This window comes from Lithobates pipiens, unplaced genomic scaffold (genome assembly GCF_037356315.1).
Source record: "Lithobates pipiens isolate NorthernLeopardFrog02 unplaced genomic scaffold, aLitPip1_a1.2 Scaffold_28, whole genome shotgun sequence".
NCBI classification, from domain to species: Eukaryota; Metazoa; Chordata; class Amphibia; order Anura; family Ranidae; genus Lithobates; species Lithobates pipiens.
The window spans coordinates 16162019-16183345 of record NW_027507789.1 but is presented as its reverse complement, the minus strand read 5'-3'; the positions used below and the strand labels follow the sequence as shown (position 1 = coordinate 16183345).

Genomic DNA, 21327 nt, shown 5'->3' with positions numbered 1-21327 from the left:
GCGCATCCATCTTCTTAGTGGGTCTCACTGCTCCGGCGTTGTCATTCGACAGAGCTGCGATGACGTCACTCCCGCGGGAGCCGCCACTCGTGGCATATCACCGTTAGCAGCACGCTCAGTGCGCCTGGACGCTGCTGTCTACAGCGCATGCGCCGTAGACAGCAGTGCTTGTCTTTTTGGCAAATATCTCCTAAGCTGTGTAGGTTAAGGCTCGGTTTACACAGGGGGCGACACGAGGCGACACGACTTGCCGTGCCGCGACCTGACAAGTCGCCCCCGTTCTGTACTACGGAACCGTTCTAAGAGGAGCGACTCGAGTCGCTCCGACTTAGAAAAAAGGTTCCTGTACTACTTTTGGGCGACCTCGGGGCGACTTGCATTGACTTCTATACAGAAGTCATTTGCAAGTCGCCGCTGAGGTCGCGGCAGGTCGCGGCGCGGCAAGTCGTGTCGTCTCGCATCGCCCCCCTGTGTGAACCGAGCCTTAGGAGATATTGCTTGGACCTACAGGTAAGCCTTAATCTAGGCTTACCTGTAGGTCAAAGTGGTTTGTAAGGGTTTACAACCACTTTAACAAGGTTGCTCAGCTGCTGAAACACTAAAATAAAAAGAAACATTGTTTCTTTTTGTATCTTTCTGTTTCTTCATCTGCAGATCAATGGGATGAACAAATGTTCCTCAGTTTAACTGCTTATAAACCCTTCATTTACTCTAATCAGCCTTCATTAACTCCCTATTCTCCTCCATTTAATTGTTTTTCCTGCTTTATTTACATTACATATATATATTTTTTTTTAAACGTCTTTTATAAACGATAAACAATTAACTTATTTTTTTTTTTTTGTTTGCTTTGTTAGTGATTATTTTTACACACTTCACATTGAAAAAGTGCAAAATAAAAAAAAATAAAAAAAATAAATCTATTTATTTTATTTGTAAATAACTTTTCAATGCTTTGCACTATTGCTGACAGCTGAAGTGAAAACGAAACGGCTGCGGTAGGTATCGGCGAGTACCAAAAAAAAAATCACGCTGATTTCCCCGTGTAGTTGAGATATTTTGATCGCATTGGATGACGACTGCGCTGGTTTTGGGTCCTGTGCGAGGATGGGGGGGGGGTGGGGGGACAACTTACCTTCTGACACTTTGAGGTCTGCAAGCTCCTCCACGAGATGCCTGAAGACTGACTGTGGGACTACAAGTCCCAGCATGGGCTGTCGGCCCCTGGGGCTTGCTGGTGGTTTTTATTGCTATAAAGCCCCCCCACCCAACACACACAACTCCGACGCCCCCCCCCCCCCCCCCACCACCGTCATACATGATGAGATACCTGACCTGGAAAGGGGAGGTGTTCTCCGATGGTTGGCGGTGCCGTCATCTCCTCCTTCGAGGAACTGTGGTTGGGTTGGTGTGTGTGGCCCGTGCAGGAGCAGAGCTGGGAATGGCGAGGCTGTAGGGTGGTGTGAGCAGAGGGCAGGGTGGTCCCGGGAGGGGAGCGGCAGATCCCCGGATAGGGTCCAGCTGTCTGGTGATGGGGCAGACAATGCTGGACGGGTTTTTTTTTTCGCTCACTCAGACAATATCACAAAAGGATTTTTGGAGGGGGAGGGCAATGAGAGCCTTTCACCAGCCGCATCCCTGGTACTTTCTAGAGCCGTATGCAGGGGTCATCGAACGTTCACCTCGCTGTCCAAATCCCACCTCTACTGAGCAAGCCAATCCACATGACCCAGTGAGGCCTAAAAGAGAACATTGCCCAGCACAGGTCACTACCGTGGAAAGAGATCTACTGAACCCCAAGTGAATGCCGGTTTGTTTTCTCTAGGCACATTGTATCATTAACAATTGTCACATTCTATAAATAAAATCTGTCTGTCTTTTTTTTTTTACATCTCAACGTTGATCTCCTGCTGCCTCTTTACAGCCACTTCCTGTCTACAAGAACTCCCAACAGTAGCTGCACTGCATTTCTCAGGGTGGTTTCCTGATGGTGACAACAGTGGACCATGCCGGTGTAATATGTTCTGAGACAGCTGCCTGTAGTCTCTCTCAGAAGTCCGTGTGACCCGGTGACAACACAAGAGAATAATAGTGAATTGGGGACAGTGGTGTCACCCTACAACATGGAAGTGCCTGTAGCAGGACGTTCATGGCAGGATCAATCGGGATAGGCTGTGTTCTCATGAATATGAAGGGTCTTGGTGATGTCACTGGTCTCTAGTGATAGATACAGTATCTCACAAAAGTGAGTACACCCCTCACATTTTTGTAAATATTTTCTTCTATCTTTTCATGTGACAACACTGAAGAAATGACACTTGTCTACAATGTAAAGTAGTGAGTGTGCAGCTTGTATAACAGTGTAAATTTGCCGTCCCCTCAAAATAACTCAACACACATCCATTAATGTCTAAACTGCTGGTAACAAAAGTGAGTACACCCCTAAAAGAAAATGTTCAAATTGGGCCCAATTAGCCATTTTTCCTCCCCGGTGTCATGTGACTTGTTTGTGTTACAAGGTCTCAGGTGTGAATGGGGAGCAGGTGTGCTAAATTTGGTGTTATCGCTCTCACTCTCTCATACTGGTCACTGGAAGTTCAACATGGCACCTCATGGCAAAGAATTCTCTGAGGATCTGAAAAAAAGAATTGTTGCTCTACATAAAGATGGCCTAGGCTATAAGAAGATTGCTAAGACCCTGAAACAGCTGCAGCACGGTGGCCAAGACCATACAGCGGTATAACAGGACAGGTTCCACTCAGAACAGACCTCAAGATGGTCAGCCAAAGAAGTTGAGGTCACGTGCTCAGCGTCATATCCAGAGGTTGTCTTTGGGAAATAGATGTATGAGTGCTGCCAGCATTGCTGCAGAGGTTGTAGGGGTGGGGGGTCAGCCTGTCAGTGCTCACACCATACGCCACACACTGCATCAAATTGGTCTGCATGGCTGTCGTCCCAGAAGGAAGCCTCTTCTAAAGATGATGCACAAGAAAGCCGGCAAACTGTTTGCTGAAGACAAGCAGACTAAGGACATGGATTACTGGAACCATGTCCTGTGGTCTGATGAGACCAAGATAAACGTATTTGGTGTCAGATGGTGACAAGCGTGTGTGGCGGCAACCAGGTGAGGAGGACAAAGACAAGTGTGTCTTGCCTACAGTCAAGCATGGTGGTGGGAGTGTCATGGTCTGGGGCTGCATGAGTGCTGCCGGCGCTGGGGGGCTACAGATCATTGAGGGAACCATGAATGCCAACATGTACTGTGACATACTGAAGCAGAGCATGATCCCCTCCCTTCGGGGACTGAGCCGCAGGGCAGTATTCCAACATGATAACCACCCCAAACACACCTCCAAGACCACCACTGCCTTGCTAAAGAAGCTGAGGGTAAAGGTAATGGAGTGGCCAAGCATGTCTCCAGACCTAAACCCTATTAAGCATCTGTGGGGGATCCTCAAACGGAAGGTGGAGGAGCGCAAGGTCTCTTAAATCCTCCAGCTCTGTGATGTCATCATGGAGGAGGGGAAGAGGACTCCAGTGACAACCTGTGAAGCTCTGGTGACCTCCATGCCCAAGAAGGTTATGGCAGTGCTGGAAAATAATGGTGGCCCCACAAAATATTGACACGTTGGGCCCAATTTGGACATTTTCACTCAGGGGTGTACTGACTTTTGTTGCCAGCGGTTTGGACATTAATGGCTGTGTGTTGAGTTATTTTGAGGGGACAGAAAATTTACACTGTTATTGCTAGTTCACACCAGATGCAGTTCCGTGTGCTTTTTTTTTTTTTTTTTTTTTGTGCACTAAAAATGCATGCACCGTGTTTTCCATGTATTCCAATGGCTCTAGTTCACATCATGCAGTTCAGAAACTGCCAGGAACTGTAACTGTATTGGTGCAGAAAAAAGGGAACTACATCTGGTGTGAACTGGCCCTTATACAAGCTGTACACTCACTACTTTACATTGTAGACAAGTGTCATTTCTTCAGTGTTGTCACATTAAAAGATAGAAGAAAATATTCACAAAAAATTTGAGGGGTGTACTTACTTTTGTGAGATCCTGTAGGCTGTGTTGTCATGAATATGAAGGGTCTCGGTGATGTCGCCGGTCTCTAGTGATCGGATAGGCTAGGTTTATGACACCGTTGCGTTTTGGTCTCTAATATCGGAGGTCACATGACTCATTTCTTGTTATCTCTTTATCATAAACCATGTGTGATTCCCCATCTGTCCGGGAGCCCCAGGCGTGTTGTATGACGGTCATAAGGCTGCGTCTTGTGATATTCTCACATTGCTGGTCATGTATTCTTTCTGTTCCTTTTTTTAGTTGTATGCTTTGCAGCAAAGTGTCATATTGGCAGCTGCCCGAAGGCTTTACTGTTCAAGGGCAGCATACAAATCTTATTTTGTTTCCTTTTTTTTTTGGGGGATTTTTATAAATCATCTTATTTTCAGTTTTAACTGGTTGTAACCCCTTCCATAGACCCAGTGAAGTGACTGGTCTCAGGTGATCTACAGATGAAACCAATCTTCCTTCATACAATGTACCTGTTTATCTGCAGTCTTCTCTTCTCTACAACTGTTCAAAGTGCAGAATTTATGCAGCTTGTCCAAGTAGGGGACTGGGAGCGGAAGTGACGCTCTGCAGAGCTCAGTGAGAGCTGATTGGAGGGAAGGGACACGCCCCGCTTTCCCACAAGTAGAGAGCTGACGTTGTCAATCACAGGCTGTGTGCTGGAGCTCCCTGCCCGTCACCCTTTTTTTTTTTTTTTTCTTCTTGTCAGGAAAACTCAGCTGTGACTCTTGCTGATAGCAGAGGAACGGGTAGCAGTGTACTTTGTAACCTGCAATCAGTATAGTGATTGTAGGAAAAGTGATTCACTCTGAGGCTTAAATAGTTTAGCAAACAGGTACATGGGAATGTAGATTATTTTATTGCTAGTATTGTTACCGTATGCCATAACCAGTCCTTGGTGTTTGATCACGTTGCATGTGACTGTGGGTCATGTGATCTGGTGGATTCTGGACCAATGTTCAGGTGATTATAACCCGAATCTCGTTTTTAAAGCGGAGGTCCACCCTAAAGTGGACCTTCCGCTTATTGGAATCCCCCCCCCCCCCCTCCGGCGCCACAATTGGCACCTTTCAGGGGGGAGAGGGGTGCAGGTACCTGTACAGTACAGGTATCTGCACCCACTTCCGGCGTAGATTCTGCAGAAGCCACGCCCCTTTCCGCAGAATCTACGCCCCTTTTCCGAAAGTCCCCCGCTGCCTGCTGGGAAACGCACGGATCCCAGAGACAGCAGGGACCGTCCTTATTGCGCAGCGTGACTCACGCATACGCAGTAGGGAACCGGGAAATGAAGCCGAAAGGCTCCACTTCCTGATTCCCATACCCAAGATGGCGGCGGCAGCACCCCGAGAGACGATCGAGAGATCGGCTTCGGGTGCCGACATCGCGGGCGCGCTGGGCGGGTAAGTGTCCTTGTTTTAAAAGTCAGCAGCTGCAGTATTTGTAGCTGCTGGCTTTAAAAAAAAAAAAAAAAAACGGCGGAACTCCCGGCGGACTCCCGCTTTAACGCAGCAAAAAGCTTGTAATTTTGCTGCATGAAGATGCAATTCAAGTAAAAGTCTTTATTTCCTATATAGTTGTTTCCTATCTGTCCTGCAGTTCAAAATGAAAGACAAAAGGAAAGTCTACTGGAGCTTAAAGGGGCACATTTTTTAATGTTGTAATTTTTAATTTTTTTTTACCTGTTGCCGATTTCCCCCCCCCCCGTGTACATTTTACTGCGGGGCGGCGGCTCCTCTACGTAGAATCGTGTACAGTACATGATCCTCCATTTCCAGGTCTGAGGGGCACTGCCGCCACCCCGCTCCTGCTGTGATTGAACAGACCGGGAGCCAATCGGCAGATCCCGCGGACTCGATGTCCTCCGGCACCCGATGATCGTTCGGGAGGGAAGCAGAACGGCGGTCTGCCTATGTAAACAAGGCAGATCGTCCGTTCAGTGAGAAGGGAATGTGGTGATCTTATGTTTCTGCTGAGCAGGAACACTGATCTCTGCCTTTCCGTAGTATAAGCACCTCCCCCACAGTTAGTAAGCATTCCCTAGGCACGCATTTAACCCTTTAATCACCCCATGATGTTAACCCCTTTCCTGCCAGTGTTATTAGTACAGTGACGGTGCATATTTTTAGAACTGATCACTGTATTAATGTCACTGTTCCTCCCCAAAAAAGTGTCAAAAATGTCCGATTTGTCCGCCGCAATATCGTGGTCCCGCTGTAAGTCGCTGATCCCCGACATTACTAGTAAAAAAAAGAACAATAAATTTAAAAATATCCCATAGTTTGTAGACACTATAACTTTTGCGTAAACCAATCAATATACGCTTATTGGGATTTGTTTTACAAAAATTTTAACAATACATATTGGCCCAAATTGATTAAGATATTAGATTTAAAAAAAAAAAAAAAAAAAACTTTTTTGGATATGTTTTATAGCAGAAAGATTAATTTTTAATGTGTGTGTGTGTGTGTGTGTATTTTATTATTTATTATTATTTTTCAAAATTGTCGGTTTTTTTTTTTTTGTTTTCAGTGCAAAAAAAAATAAAAATATAACGCAGAGGTGATCAAATGCCACCAAAAGGAAGCTCCTATATGTGGGGGAAAAAAAAGATTAATTTTATTTGGGTACATCGTCTCCGCACCGCGCAATTGTCGGTTAAAGTAACGCAGTGCCATATCACAAAAAATTGCCTGGTCATGAAGGGGGGTAAATCTTCCAGCGCTAAAGTGGTTAAGCTTTCTTCCAACAGCATTTGTGTTTTAAATATGAATGGATGACAAATATCACATTTTTGTAGCTGCAAATCCTGTCCACTTCCTGCTTAGGGGAATGACGTAAATTCTCTGCTCCTGTTGAGCTCTGTGACCATTTTCATTAGAAACCCCAGGAGGCTTAATGCCTTTTTTTTTGTGTGTGAGATGTAGGGGTGCTGGAGGAGGGCAGAGAAGAGCTGGGGGGGGGGGGGGTAGGGGATGGACAGGCTGGGTTGGGAGGAAATGGGCAGAGGATGGACTCATAAAAAAATATGCACTATCACTGTACTAGTGGCAGGGAAGGGGTTGACATCAGGAGTGATCAGAGGATTAAATGTGTTCCCTGGGAGTGCTTTCTAATTGTGGGGGGGTTCTTTGACTGGGGGAAGGTAAAGATCCATGTTCCTCCTTAGCAGGAACACAAAATCGGTACATTCCCTTCTCACGGAACGGCGATCGTCCTTGTTTACACCGCCGTTCTGCCTTTCTCCTGAACAATCGGTGGGTCCCGGCGGACATCACATCTGCTGGATCTGCTCATTGGCTCCCGCCCAATCACAGCGGGAGTGGGCCGCCGGTGGCGCCCCAGACCCGGAACTGTCAGGTAAATCTGCGGTGGACAGTCGCTAAGCGGTTAAAACAGTTCCTGCACTACTTTGATGCGACTTGAGTGACATAGACTCTCAAAAGTTGCATGTAAGTCGCATCTTAATGTTGTGCAGCAGTCAAAGCCAAAGTTGCATGCAAGTCACACCCTTCAAAAGGTGCATCAAAGTCTGGAATTTGCACAACTTTGGAGTCGCACACATTTGACTTGAGCCTAAGTGTCGCTTTGCGCCACAATTTCTGCATTCCAGATGTTTCTGCATGCGCGTTCTTGATGCATTCCAATGTGTTTGTTTTGTTTTTTCTTTATCCCAATTGAGGACATGATTGCCTCCTGCATTTTTGATGCGTATTTCCGCATTCCAGATGTGTCTAATACAGAAAAAATGCAGCGTGTTCTACTTTTGTTGATTACAATGGCATGCACCGCACTGGGGTGAACTAAGGCCATTGGAATCCATTATAAACGTTGTACATGTGTTGTTGTTGTGTTTTTTTTATTTTTATTTTTTTATGCAGAATAAAACTGCACTATACTGCATCTGCTGTGAACCAGCCCTAAAACGTTTTAAAGTGTAACTAGTGGTAATGTTATATTTAACACATGCCACGAATGATGACTGTCACAGTTGCTTGTGCTTTCAAGTGAACTGTCAAGCCATTAAAGTGACACTAAACCCACACTGTTTAATGCAAATTGTCCCCTCTATTTCTGTTTGTGGATGATGGCACTGTAATTATTTTAATTTAAAGATAAAAAAAGTAACATCTAAGTATCTTTTTTCCTAATGTATATTCAGCTGTCGCATGACCCAGCTCTCTCCCAGCCTGTCTGCAGGTAAACAGTGGCAGAAGGAGCTTCTTGTCCTCTGCTGCTGGTCACATTTTCAAGTGTTTATTTAGTTTTTACCTCCCCTCTAACTGCCTCTCTTGCTGTACAAATTGGTCTGAATGTAAATGTGGAGAAATTTTATACATTACATGTGGAATTCTATTTGATACATTCATTGCAGATCTCAACCCCACACAGTTACCAGAATACAGTTGTGTTTTGTAGGATTGTAGAGCACAGGTCTTCTTTCAAGACATTTGGGTGCTACTGCTCTGCATATTGTTTTTGTTTTTACTTCTGAGCGGTTGATTTATTTATTTTTTATTTTTTTGTCTTTTTTTCTTTTTTTTTTTAATCTGATTTTAAGTAGGGTTTATAAATATTTTTTTTCTTTGCATTTTTTTTTATTTTGGAAGTTAAAAATGTATTAAATAATTCGATTTTAATTTCTTGGTGTGTTTTTTTTTTTAAGGGGTCCTTTTTTGACTTTAGACTTTTTTTATTTTATTTATTTTTCAGATTGTATTTATTAGAAAAAAAAAAAATTCTTGCATTTAGACATTTTGTTTACTTTGTCCTAGGTCTCTGTGTGCTAGGAGTTAGGTGCCCCCTAGTGTACAGAGGAGGGACTGTCCTGGGGTTATGCTGCTGCCAACTACCCCTGCTTTACAGATAGACCTATTCTTTATGTTCCAGGGGAGCAACATTTTCTGCAAATGATTATTTACTTTAATATAAAATATTTTACCATTTTTTTTAAATATATTTTAAGTATATTTCTGGTGTTTTTGCACAGCCATGTGGTCACAGGTCTGGCAGGGACTGGTTTCTTAGAATTATCTCCACCCCCGTCCATTTATCTGTCATGTCTCCTCTTCCACTTGTCCATCTGCACTTCTAGCATGTTGCCACCTTTTTTTTTTTTCCCCAATATTTTAATTTGCAATTTTTTATTCTCTGCAGAAATTTATAGAATTTGAAGATGTACAAGAGCAGGATAAGAAGGAGCTTCAGACTCGTGTGGAAAATCTGGAATCCCAAATCCGGCAACTGGAGCTGAAAGCAAAGAACTCAACTGATCAAAGTAAGCCTAAATCTGGCTCTTCTGTATGGTGTGAAGTGTCTCTGAGTATCGGCAATAGCACATCAGTGACACTGATGGGTGCCTGTTGTAGTAGCTTGTGATCTGTCTGCGAGCTGATATATTCATATTGTATATGCTGTGCAGAGAGGCCACTGCTTACTGGGTCCTTCTACTACTCTTTCCCCAGATCTTTCTTTTAGTGTGTGTGTGTGTGTGTGTGTATACATACATGCATGCATACATACATTTTTTTTATTTTTTTAAGAAATCAAGCTTTGTTGCCTGAACAAAATAAATTTCAGCAATCCCAAAGCAAATGAGTTCTCCCGGGTTTGGTGGTGTGCTAGAAATTTAGGACTATAAAGCTGAACTCCAAATAAATATAAATATATATATATAATATATAAAAATATTTTTTTTTTTGTATCTCTATCTATTAGACTTTATTGCTACATTGGTCGAGCTTGGACTAATATAAGTATGTATATTCTGTGCCTGGCCAATCCCTGTGGAAGCGGAGGATCACAGTAGTAGCAGACACTACTACACTGATCCTCGCTGTGTTCCAAATCCATACTGAGTGGATCCGCCTGCTGCATATTTAACATGGGTTACCATGGATAGATTAAGAGTTTGGGGACATTACCGACATAGGTGACAAACTTAAAGTGGATAGCAGGGGAGTTCAGTGACATTGTCCGGGGGATGGGATAAAATAAAGAGGGCAGGAGGGGAATCCATTTATCAGGGGTAAGGGATAATATTAAAGGGATAGGAGAGGAGTTCAGGCACATTATTAGGGGTAAGGGATAATAGTAAAGGGATAGGAGAGGAGTTCAGGCACATTATTAGGGGTAAGGAATAATAGTAAAGGGATAGGAGAGGAGTTCAGGCACATTATTAGGGGTAAGGGATAGGAGAGGAGTTCAGGCACATTATTAGGGGTAAGGGATAGGAGAGGAGTTCAGGCACATTATTGGGGGTAAGGGATAGGAGAGGAGTTCAGACACATTATTGGGGGTAAGGGATAATAGTAAAGGGATAGGAGAGGAGTTCAGGCACATTATTGGGGGTAAGGGATAATAGTAAAGGGATAGGAGAGGAGTCCAGGCACATTAGGTGTAAGGGATAGGAGAGGAGTTCAGGCACATTATTGGGTGTAAGGGATAGGAGAGGAGTTCAGGCACATTATTAGGGGTAAGGGATAATAGTAAAGGGATAGGAGAGGAGTCCAGGCACATTAGGTGTAAGGGATAGGAGAGGAGTTCAGGCACATTATTAGGGGTAAGGGATAGGAGAGGAGTTCAGGCACATTATTGGGTGTAAGGGATAGGAGAGGAGTTCAGGCACATTATTAGGGGTAAGGGATAATAGTAAAGGGATAGGAGAGGAGTCCAGGCACATTAGGTGTAAGGGATAGGAGAGGAGTTCAGGCACATTATTGGGTGTAAGGGATAGGAGAGGAGTTCAGGCACATTATTAGGGGTAAGGGATAATAGTAAAGGGACAGGAGAGGAGTCCAGGCACATTAGGTGTAAGGGATAGGAGAGGAGTTAAGGCACATTATTGGGTGTAAGGGATAGGAGAGGAGTTCAGGCACATTATTAGGGGTAAGGGATAATAGTAAAGGGATAGGAGAGGAGTCCAGGCACATTATTAGGGGTAAGGGATAGTATTAAAGGAAAAGTTCACCTTTTGTAAAAAAATAAAAAAACACACACACTGCTGACCTCCTTTCTCTGCAACCCCAAAGTGCCTGCTAGCCTTACCCGACAGATGTCATGGCCCTGGGCATCACGAAACCTGTTCCATTTCGGACACCTCGTAGATCCCAGATGATCCCCAAACTGCTACCGTTTTCTGAACTCCAAGATAAACATGACCCACCCCGCCAGGTGTTCTATGGCTACTTGCAGATCTGACACTATGCCCAACCATGACTCCAAGTCTGCCATTTTCCTCACCTTCCCCATTTGAACTGATTATATTAGAAGGCTCCACACATAGAGGACTGATCTTGGATATATATCAGATCCTTAATACATGCTCCATACTAGAACAGGGCAAATGTGCTTACTTGTTCCGCTGGGAGAGGAAAACCCTGTGGAGGCTTGGTGGGCAATCTGGTCCTATCCCCTAAATATTGGGCTTTAACCCCGATAATGTCCCTGGACTCCCCTCACTCCCCATTACTCCTGATAATGCTCCCTGGACCACTGGTCCCACCCCCTTTATTTTACTCCTTACCCCGCAAAAATGTCCCTGAACTCCACTCCTATCCCCTTAATATTACCCCTTACCCCTGATTAATGTCTATGGACCACCGGCCCTATCCCCTTTATTTTAATTCTTTACCCCTGATGATGTCCCTGGACTCCACTCCCATCCCCTTCGCCCCTGATAATGTCCTTGGCGCTCTGGTCCCATCCCCTTTATTTTATCCCTTACCCCCAATAATGTCCCTGAACACCCTTCCTATCGCCTTTTTAAAAGGATAAGTTCACCTTTTGTAATAGGGTACACCCGTATTCAAGGTGTAACATGCAATATGTTACTGTTGCAGCAGCGCCCCCACACCCCCCCCCCCCCCCCCCACAGAATGAATGGGAGAACTACAAGTACCGACAGCTGCAAAGGATGTCGGCACATGTAGTTTTCCCGTTCACAGAACTCTGTGAATGAATAGCGTAGCTGGGTGGGTGGAGCCCCGCAAGGCCGTGTGTGCGTTATTTTTTTTTTTTTTTTCCCTCGATGAACGACCAGGGCGTTGTTGAACTCTAGGTAGTTCACTGATGCTTCCTGTCATTGTGTAACTGTCTGTACGAGCAGACAACTTACACTGACAGCCTTCAAGAGCCCTGTATTGCACCTATGACCTGCTGATCTCAGATGCAATACATTCCAGGCTTGAGTCACATGTGGATTGGACCAGGCAGGTTATGGGCCCCATACTTCACTGGCATACAGGGGGGTTGGAATGATACGGTAATAGAATTTATGCCAATGTGGTTTCCTTTCTGCAGAGAGAGAACACCCTGATTACTCACTGTGGTCAGCAGATCTTCACATTCTATATATCAACCGCCCTTTTCTCTGCACAATTTTCCTGATGGTTTCACAGCAGCTTTTCCATTTCATTTTTGTTTTTGTTTTGTTTTTTTATTGTTTGCATTTTTCTGCTATAAAATGGAAAAAAAAAGTAATCTATTCATTCTTACAGTTAGTCGCTTGGAGGAGAGAGAGGCAGAGCTGAAGAAAGAATATAACGCCCTCCACCAGCGACATTCAGAGGTAGGGGTCGTCCATCTTTATCACATGAATACAGGGCCTGCACTGTGTTAACAATCCAGTTCAGTATGACCTCCACCCACAACTATTCATTTTATGTTTGGTGTCCCTGTGGGATAGCCCAGTTCCTCTGATGATCTGCTCTGCCCACTGCAATTCCCATCAAAGAAGAGACTATACTAAATCCTGAGAGCAAAGCCGTGGTTTTTGAGGGGGGCCTTGATGGTCAGGATCACTGGAAGCCGAGGGCACCAGTAGGGGGAAGTAGGGAAATGGTCAAAGGAACTCCTCTGAGAGCAGCAGCAGCGGGGACAAGATGGTCAGAGATGCACTGGAAGCTGAGAGCAACAGTGGGGATGAGATGGTCAGAGAAGCACTGGAAGCTGAGAGCAGCAGTGGGGATGAGATGGTCAGAGAAGCACTGGAAGCTGAGAGCAGCAGTGGGGACGAGATGGTCAGAGAAGCACTGGAAGCTGAGAGCAGCAGTGGGGACGAGATGGTCAGAGAAGTACTGGAAGCTGAGAGCAGCAGCAGCGGGGACAAGATGGTCAGAGATGCACTGGAAACTGAGAGCAGCAGCGGGGACGAGATGGTCAGAGATGCACTGGAAGCTGAGAGCAGCAGCAGGGATGAGATGGTCAGAGAAGCACTGGAAGCTGAGAGCAGCAGCGGGGACGAGATGGTCAGAGAAGCACTGGAAGCTGAGAGCAGCAGCAGCGGGGACAAGATGGTCAGAGATGCACTGGAAACTGAGTGCAGCAGCGGGGATGAGATGGTCAGTGAAGCACTGGAAGCTGAGAGCAGCAGCGGGGACGAGATGGTCGGAGAAGTACTGGAAGCTGAGAGCAGCAGCAGCGGGGACGAGATGGTCGGAGAAGTACTGGAAGCTGAGAGCAGCAGCAGCGGGGACAAGATGGTCAGAGATGCACTGGAAACTGAGTGCAGCAGCGGGGATGAGATGGTCAGAGAAGCACTGGAAGCTGAGAGCAACAGTGGGGATGAGATGGACAGAGAAGCACTGGAAGCTGAGAGCAGCAGCGGGGATGAAATGGTCAGAGAAGCACTGGAAGCTGAGAGCAACAGCGGGAATGAGATGGTCAGAGAAGCACTGGAAGCTGAGAGCAGCAGTGGGGACGAGATGGTCAGAGAAGCACTGGAAGCTGAGAGCAGCAGTGGGGACGAGATGGTCAGAGAAGCACTGGAAGCTGAGAGCAGCAGTGGGGACGAGATGGTCAGAGAAGCACTGGAAGCTGAGAGCAGCAGTGGGGATGAGATGGTCAGAGAAGCACTGGAAGCTGAGAGCAGCAGCGGGGATGAGATGGTCAGAGAAGCACTGGAAGCTGAGAGCAACAGTGGGGATGAGATGGTCAGAGAAGCACTGGAAGCTGAGAGCAGCAGCGGGGACGAGATGGTCAGAGAAGCACTGGAAGCTGAGAGCAGCAGCAGCGGGGACAAGATGGTCAGAGATGCACTGGAAACTGAGTGCAGCAGCGGGGATGAGATGGTCAGTGAAGCACTGGAAGCTGAGAGCAGCAGCGGGGACGAGATGGTCAGAGAAGTACTGGAAGCTGAGAGCAGCAGCAGCAGCGGGGACAAGATGGTCAGAGATGCACTGGAAACTGAGTGCAGCAGCGGGGATGAGATGGTCAGAGAAGCACTGGAAGCTGAGAGCAGCAGTGGGGAAGAGATGGTCAGAGAAGCACTGGAAGCTGAGAGCAACAGTGGGGATGAGATGGTCAGAGAAGCACTGGAAGCTGAGAGCAGCAGCGGGGATGAAATGGTCAGAGAAGCACTGGAAGCTGAGAGCAACAGCGGGAATGAGATGGTCAGAGAAGCACTGGAAGCTGAGAGCAGCAGTGGGGACGAGATGGTCAGAGAAGCACTGGAAGCTGAGAGCAACAGTGGGGATGAGATGGACAGAGAAGCACTGGAAGCTGAGAGCAGCAGCGGGGATGAAATGGTCAGAGAAGCACTGGAAGCTGAGAGCAACAGCGGGAATGAGATGGTCAGAGAAGCACTGGAAGCTGAGAGCAGCAGCGGGGATGAGATGGTCAGAGAAGCACTGGAAGCTACAGAACACAGCCACATAGTCTCATAGATGGACACGGTGAACGTACAACTCCCAGCAGTCTTTTCCAGTGCAGTTGGTGTTTAAGGGCAACACAGGCAGTCCTTATTTTAGGCTCTTTGACAAATGAGGCTTCTTTAATATGGACTTTTCACTAAATATGGCAACTATGTAGTAAACCCTCTGCCCTCCCCAGTGCATTGTGCAAAATTTGGGATCCTCTGCTTTCACAGGAGGTAGCAATAAGGCAGAGTTACCTTATCAATGCCTAGGCACACAGGCTTGGGGGTAAGGTAAATATCTTGACCTTCTTCTACCTTATTTTTATTTTTTTCGAGCAGAGGGGCTACCATACAGTTGTTGTGGAACATCTTTTATATTTCAATATTTTTTATTGAAAGAAGAACAAAGTCTAGAATGAACAGACACATTGACAGAATGGAATACATTTTTCAGTTTGTCGACATCACAATACAGAGATATAGAAGGTATATATGGCCATAATACATATCCATCATCTATCACAATAACCGAACGTAACATGTGTGATATGTATCTAAATACCAATGGGGTTTAATAATAGTCTCCCAACTATAATCCGGAGTACCACTAAGTGTAAAGAATGGTAGAGATCCGGAGTCGCGGGGATTCCCGGTCGCGACCCCCGAGATAATCTCAGGACTCACTGCCGTATGAGGCCTCATGTGCGGTCATCTGTATTGTGTATAAAATTTCTAGAAGAAACAAGTAATGAAAGGAAGAGAGAAAAGGAGGAGAAAGAAGGGGGGGGGGGAACCCACAAGGGGAAAAAAGGAGATGAGGAAAGAGAAGGGTCATCCTGGAGTTCTCTACGGAGTCGAGATATAATCGATCCACGGGTCCCATACCTTGTTAAATTTCTTGCTTTTATTACAAAGTATATAATTAATCATAATCCATGTGGAACATATTTTAACAGCATTTGTTGACAACTCAATATTTTATTTGCCTTCCTGACCTGCAGTCAGGCTATATAGACCCATGGTGCCCAACCTGTGGCCCAAGGGTGGCATTTGGCCCTTTGGTAATGATGTGCTACCCTCAGATCTCGGCACTTTGTAGTGCGAACATTGATTACGGTATTCAGATTGATCTCTACTAGTCTCATGTAACCTGTTCCCAGTTTCATATTGTCTTCTGTAGCATATCCCCAGCCAGCAATGTATCCTGTCCACACACTCTGAGCCTCATTTCCTCTCTTAGCTCTGCGGTTTCTGATAGTCCTCACAAGCATGACCTAAAATGAACATTATCTGCGTCCCATTTGTGATGTCAGGGGCCACATTTGAGGCCCCCTTTTAGCTCATAAGTTGACAACCACTGATGTAAACCATAATTAGGGCTTCATTACACAGGACTTCCGGGTGTGTGATTGTTGTCATGCAGCCACTTCCTCCCCTGGCAGTGTCCTTTACCGTCCCCTCTTTAGTTGTAGAGTCCAGAGGTGATTTATCAACCTTCTCTACGCTGATAAAAGGGGCGACTGTTTACAATTTGCAGCAAATCTGCTCCAGTCCCACCTACTGAATAACCCCTTCTAGTTCTAGAACTGTAACTTGCATAGACCCTTTCATCGTCCAAGAACGCCACAAAATTTTGTCTCAAAGAATCATGGGACATGTAGTTTTAGTAAATTACGTGCGTAGTTAATTGTAAGTTCTGCCAGACTCACACGGGGAATGGATGATGTGAAAGGTACTAATATACAGTAAGCTTCACACATGAAAGAAGTAAAAAATTATAAAAACAAAGTGCAGTTGTGGTGACAGTTCCCAGGTGTGACATACTGCAGGGAGGTTGGATGATCCTTGAGTTGAGCTTTAAATATGTATTTGTCACTGGCTGAAGCTTCACATCTCTGTCCTCATAAAGGTTGGCATTGTTATTTTCCTCTCTTGTTCCTTGGAAATACGGTATCAGTTCAACTTAACCCATTTATCAAGCTGGTGTAGATGGGTTCTCCATTCACTCTTAAAGACCTGTTGGCACACCTGAAGGGGTCCTGGGGATGCCATATTCTTCAATTCTGGCACTAAGGCAGGGGTACTCAACCTGTGGCCCTCCAGCTGTTCTGGAACTACAAGTCCCATGAGGCATTGCAAGGCTGACCGTTACCAGAATGACTCCCAAAGGCAGGGGCATGATGGGATTTGTAGTTCCACAAAAGCTGGCAGGCTAGAGGCTTAGTGCACCTATGCACTAAGGGCTGTTCTCGTCTGAAGGGGTGCTGAGGATACCATATTACACTAATTTAGCACCTTGGAGTCCATTCACTAAGAGTTAAATAGCAGGAAATAAAATGCGCTAAATCAGTTGTTCAATTTAGCGGAAAATTATTTAATGCAGTAATTAACTGCATTGAGCTGGTTGCTAAGGAGCTGGCATGGAAGCCAGCCACCGCATCCTTGGTTAGTTAAGCCCCCCCCCCCCCCCCCAAAAAAAAAAATCACTGGCGTGGGTTCCCCCCCAAAATCCATGCCAGATCCTTATCCGAGCATGCCGCCCGGCAGGTCAGGAAAGAGGGGGACAAACGAGCATGCCCCCCCTCCTGAACCACGCCAGGTGCCCTAAACATGGGTGGTGGCTGGTGGTTGTGGGGGTCTGTGGGCGGGGGGGATTATCGGAATCTGGAAGCCCCGCTACCTTTTTTATTTATTGCTTTCACAAGGCCCTATTTGATGGCATTGGGAAGGTGACAGGTATTCTTTATAGAAACATCAGCAGTCTATTGGACCTCTTATGTCTCCCCTGCACTCCACTGCAGCCAGTTTAGCGACGGTGCACCTATTTTTTTTATTTATTTTTTCAGTCTGACAGCTCTGAATTGGCCAAAGCTCAGAGCGGAGCGCTTCCAGCTTCATACACAGCAGAGGAGTTCGGAAAAGGGATGTTCACTGTTCTCCTTCTGCTCACCATCCTGGGGTCAATAGAGGGGGTAATTGGGGGCGCACTACAAGAGTTGGACAGTAGGGGGCAGAAGAAAAAGGTAACAAGCTCATGGTTGCTATTGCAACTGTGGAACAAATTCCCCCACAGTGGGGTTTTTAGGCAGCAACAACAATAAATGTATAAAAGTATGATGTAAAAAATGCAATATTTATTCATCTAGAAAAGTCTAGCACATAAGTTAAAACATGAGCTCCACTAAACAAATAGAAAATCAAAAATAAATAATAAACAATGGATGTACACTTGCAGACACGACTATTAGACACTGTACAGGTTTGGCAACGGTGATGATATAGTCCTGACGCCTTTCAACCCACTACAGGGGTCTTCTTCAGAGAAGTGGTCTGCTATAAAACAGGAATATCATGAATATATACATCAAATAATACTTATCTATGGTACGGGTACCTAATGCTTTAATATGATGATGGGTAATAAATATTAAATTATTAGGTACCCATACCATAGATAAGTATTATTTGATGTGTATATATATTCATGATATTCTTGTTTTATAGCAGACCACTTCTCTGAAGAAGACCCCTGTAGTAGTGGGTTGAAATGCGTCGGGACTATATCATCACCGTTGCCAAACCTGTACAGTGTCTGTAATAGTCATGTCTGCAAGTGTACATCCATTGTTTATTATTTATTTTTGATTTTCTATTTGTTTAGTGGAGCTCATGTTTTAACTTATGTGCTACATTTTTCTATATTAATAAATATAGAATTTTTTACATCATACTTTTATACATTTATTGTTGTTGCTGCCTAAATACCCCACTGTGGGGGAATTTGTTCCATTTTTTTTGCTCGCCCGGGGTGAGCAGCACTCTCCAAACCCCCTGGGTAGTGTGTTTTTCTTTGTTGCTATTGCAACTGAGAACTTCTTCCTTTTTATTTTTATTTTTATTTTTTTTTTTAACCCTTCAGACTTCGGATGTACATAGTACATCCAGGGTGGTGGTGGTTGATTTTATTTTGGCACTCCCTACACAGCCAGATAAATACAGATAATGAAGAGAAATGTACATCTTGATGGCACAGACTGTACTGTGCTGAGTTTAGGATCCGATTGGTTGTCCTGTGACCAGCCAATCATAGCCCCCTCTGTAGACGAGGCAAAGTACCAGGTCCTTAGGCCCCAATCACAGCTCAGCGTTTTGTAGCTTGAAGCTCCACAACGCTGGAGGAGAAAAAAAAACTCCATTATTCTCTATGTAGATGGTTCACATCTTCTTTACAAGTTGCCTGAAGCTTTAAAGAAGTTCCGGAGCTTTTTTTTTTTTTTTTGTAGCTCCAATCAAGCAGATTGGTGCGTTTTTGAAACTTTTTTTATTTTTTTTATTTTTTTTGTTCCATAGAAATGCGTGGAAACACTTGATTTGAGCGCTTTAGAGCATTTTGACACAATTTTTCTACTCAAATGCAACAATTTTAATAAAAAATAAATCATAATAATTAATTATAAATAAAATGCATAAATAATAAAAAAATAAAATGTAATCCCTAACCCTAATAACCCCTAATTCTTGTTTCAATGGTTTAAATCAACATACAGACGTTCACGCTCAAATAACTGTCATAAAATAATCACAACAAGGATGTAAAATCCAATAAATTCAGTGTTCCTGGCTCAGTAAACATCACTGAAGTATAGCAATCAAGGATATATATCGTAGTTGGGGAGATTTTACTGTCTCCAATTGGCATCCTACCAAAATTTTGCCACAGGGCATTACAGAGCTGATAACAAGAATGTTTAAAGAAAAAAGGAAAAAGAAGAAATGGAGGAGAAAAAAATACATAAATAAAAACCCTAATTCTAACTCGACAAAATTAAAAAATAAATGTATACCTTAACTTTTAGACCCCATTCACACCTGAGCGTTTTGTAGCCCTACGCCTGAAGCTACAAAACGCTGGAGGGGAAAATATACATTATTCTCAATGGAGATGGTTCACATCTCCACTCCAAGTCGCCTGAAGCCCTACGCCTGAAGCTCAAACAAGTTCCGGACCCTTTTTTGTCGTGCGAATCGGGCTGATTTGGGCGTTTTCATTCCCATAGAAACTAATGGAAATGCTCGATTCGAGCGTAGCGCGACAACGGGCGTTTCTATGGGCGTTTTGACGCTGTATCTGCTCAATGCTTAACATTGGTGACCTTTTGCCCTGCACAAATTCGCGACAAAACGCAGTAAAAAACGCCGCGAATCGCGGTAAAAAACGCTCAGGTGTGAATGCAGCCTTAAAGTGATTATAAAGGCTCGTTCCCCCCCCCCCCCCCCTAAAAATAACAAACATGTTATATTTGTTTACTCTGTTGCAGTGGATTTGCACAGTAGCCTGAATCCTCCTCTTCTCAGGTCCCTCTTCGGTGCTCCTGGCCCCTCCCTCCTGTTCATTGCCTCCCAAAGCAAGCAGCTTGCTGTGGTGGCACCCGAGCTGAGTCGCAGCTCCCTGTGTCCATTCAGACACAGAGCCCTGGCCCTGCCACATCTCCCCTGATTGGTTAGCTGACTGACAGCAACGGGAGCCAGTGGCGCTGCTGCTGTGTGTCAGCCAATCATGAAGGAGATTGGCTGGTATGGCTGAAAGACTTGTGGATATCGCTGGACGGAGAGGGTCCTCAGGTAAGTGTTAGGAGAACTGCTACACACATAAGGCTTTTAATGCATTAAGATGAAAAAAACCTTCTGCCTTTACAACTCCTTTAAAGTTGAAGTATAAGGAAAACCTTTTTTTATTTTTTATTTATTTTATTTTTTTCCATTATACATAGAACTAGAGAGGGTTATAACCCATCACACTTTTTTTGCCATCTGCGGAAATTTCCCGTCACTTCCTTTCCCATAGCCAAACAGGAAGTGAGAGGAAATCCCTGTAAATTGAGGGAATTTCTAGGGGACCCCCAGTGTCCCCAGTGGAAGATTTCCCCTCTATTACTTTTCTGGGGACAACCCAAAATTTGGGTAATCTTTTACTTTCAGTGATAAAGGTAAACCAGTACCAATAGAGAGGGTGAATCTACTTCAGACAGCAAAAATACTTGACAGGGGTTCTAATCCCTCTCCATTTCTCTATCCAAAAAAAAAAAAAAAAAAGTTTTGCCCTAAGTTATACTTTAAAGCGGTTGTATAGTCATTTTTATAAGTTTCACCTACAGGTAAGCCTATAATAAGGCTTACCTGTAGGTAAAAAAAATCTCCTAAACCTGTACGGTTTAGGAGATATTACCCTTGCAATGCTCCGCTGACTGCAGCGGCGCATGCGCACAGGGGATTCTTGGCCGAAAGTCCGGCAGGCGCCGGACCCTGCCAGAAAGAAATCTCACGCACACATGCATGCGGGAGTGACGATATTGTGGCTCCGGCCACTCTCAGCGCCAGAGCCGCGATACCCAGAAGACACGCCGAGGGAACAGGTCAGCTCCCTCAGCGTGGATCGGGCCAGATGTCGAGGCCTCGTTCTAAGGTAAGTATTGCCTAGCTCATTATGCCTTTTCCTTTGCAAGTCAAAAAAAAAAAAACAGCGGATTTACTCGCTTATGCTTGCTATGCATTAAGATGAAAAGCCTTCTCTGCTGCAACTGCCCCCAGACCCCCCCCCCCTTTTCCTTACTTGAGCCT

General features: G+C 44.9%; 1 protein-coding gene and 1 long non-coding RNA gene across 3 annotated transcripts in view; one reads left to right on the top strand and one right to left on the bottom strand.

Annotated features, from left to right (window-relative positions):
• The window catches only part of LOC143935127 (uncharacterized), a 50089-nt gene extending 48454 nt beyond the window's left edge, over positions 1–1635 (bottom strand). The window contains exon 1 of the long non-coding RNA XR_013263463.1: positions 1336–1635. This is a non-coding gene — a long non-coding RNA (uncharacterized LOC143935127). The remainder of the gene's footprint in view (positions 1–1335) is intronic.
• Positions 1–21327, top strand: part of SPAG9 (sperm associated antigen 9) — a 94112-nt gene that overhangs the window by 17990 nt on the left and 54795 nt on the right. For both annotated transcript variants that reach the window (XM_077458767.1, XM_077458768.1), the window contains exons 2-3: positions 9231–9351; positions 12572–12642. In XM_077458767.1, coding sequence (XP_077314893.1) covers positions 9231–9351; positions 12572–12642 — 192 coding nt within the window. The remainder of the gene's footprint in view (positions 1–9230; positions 9352–12571; positions 12643–21327) is intronic.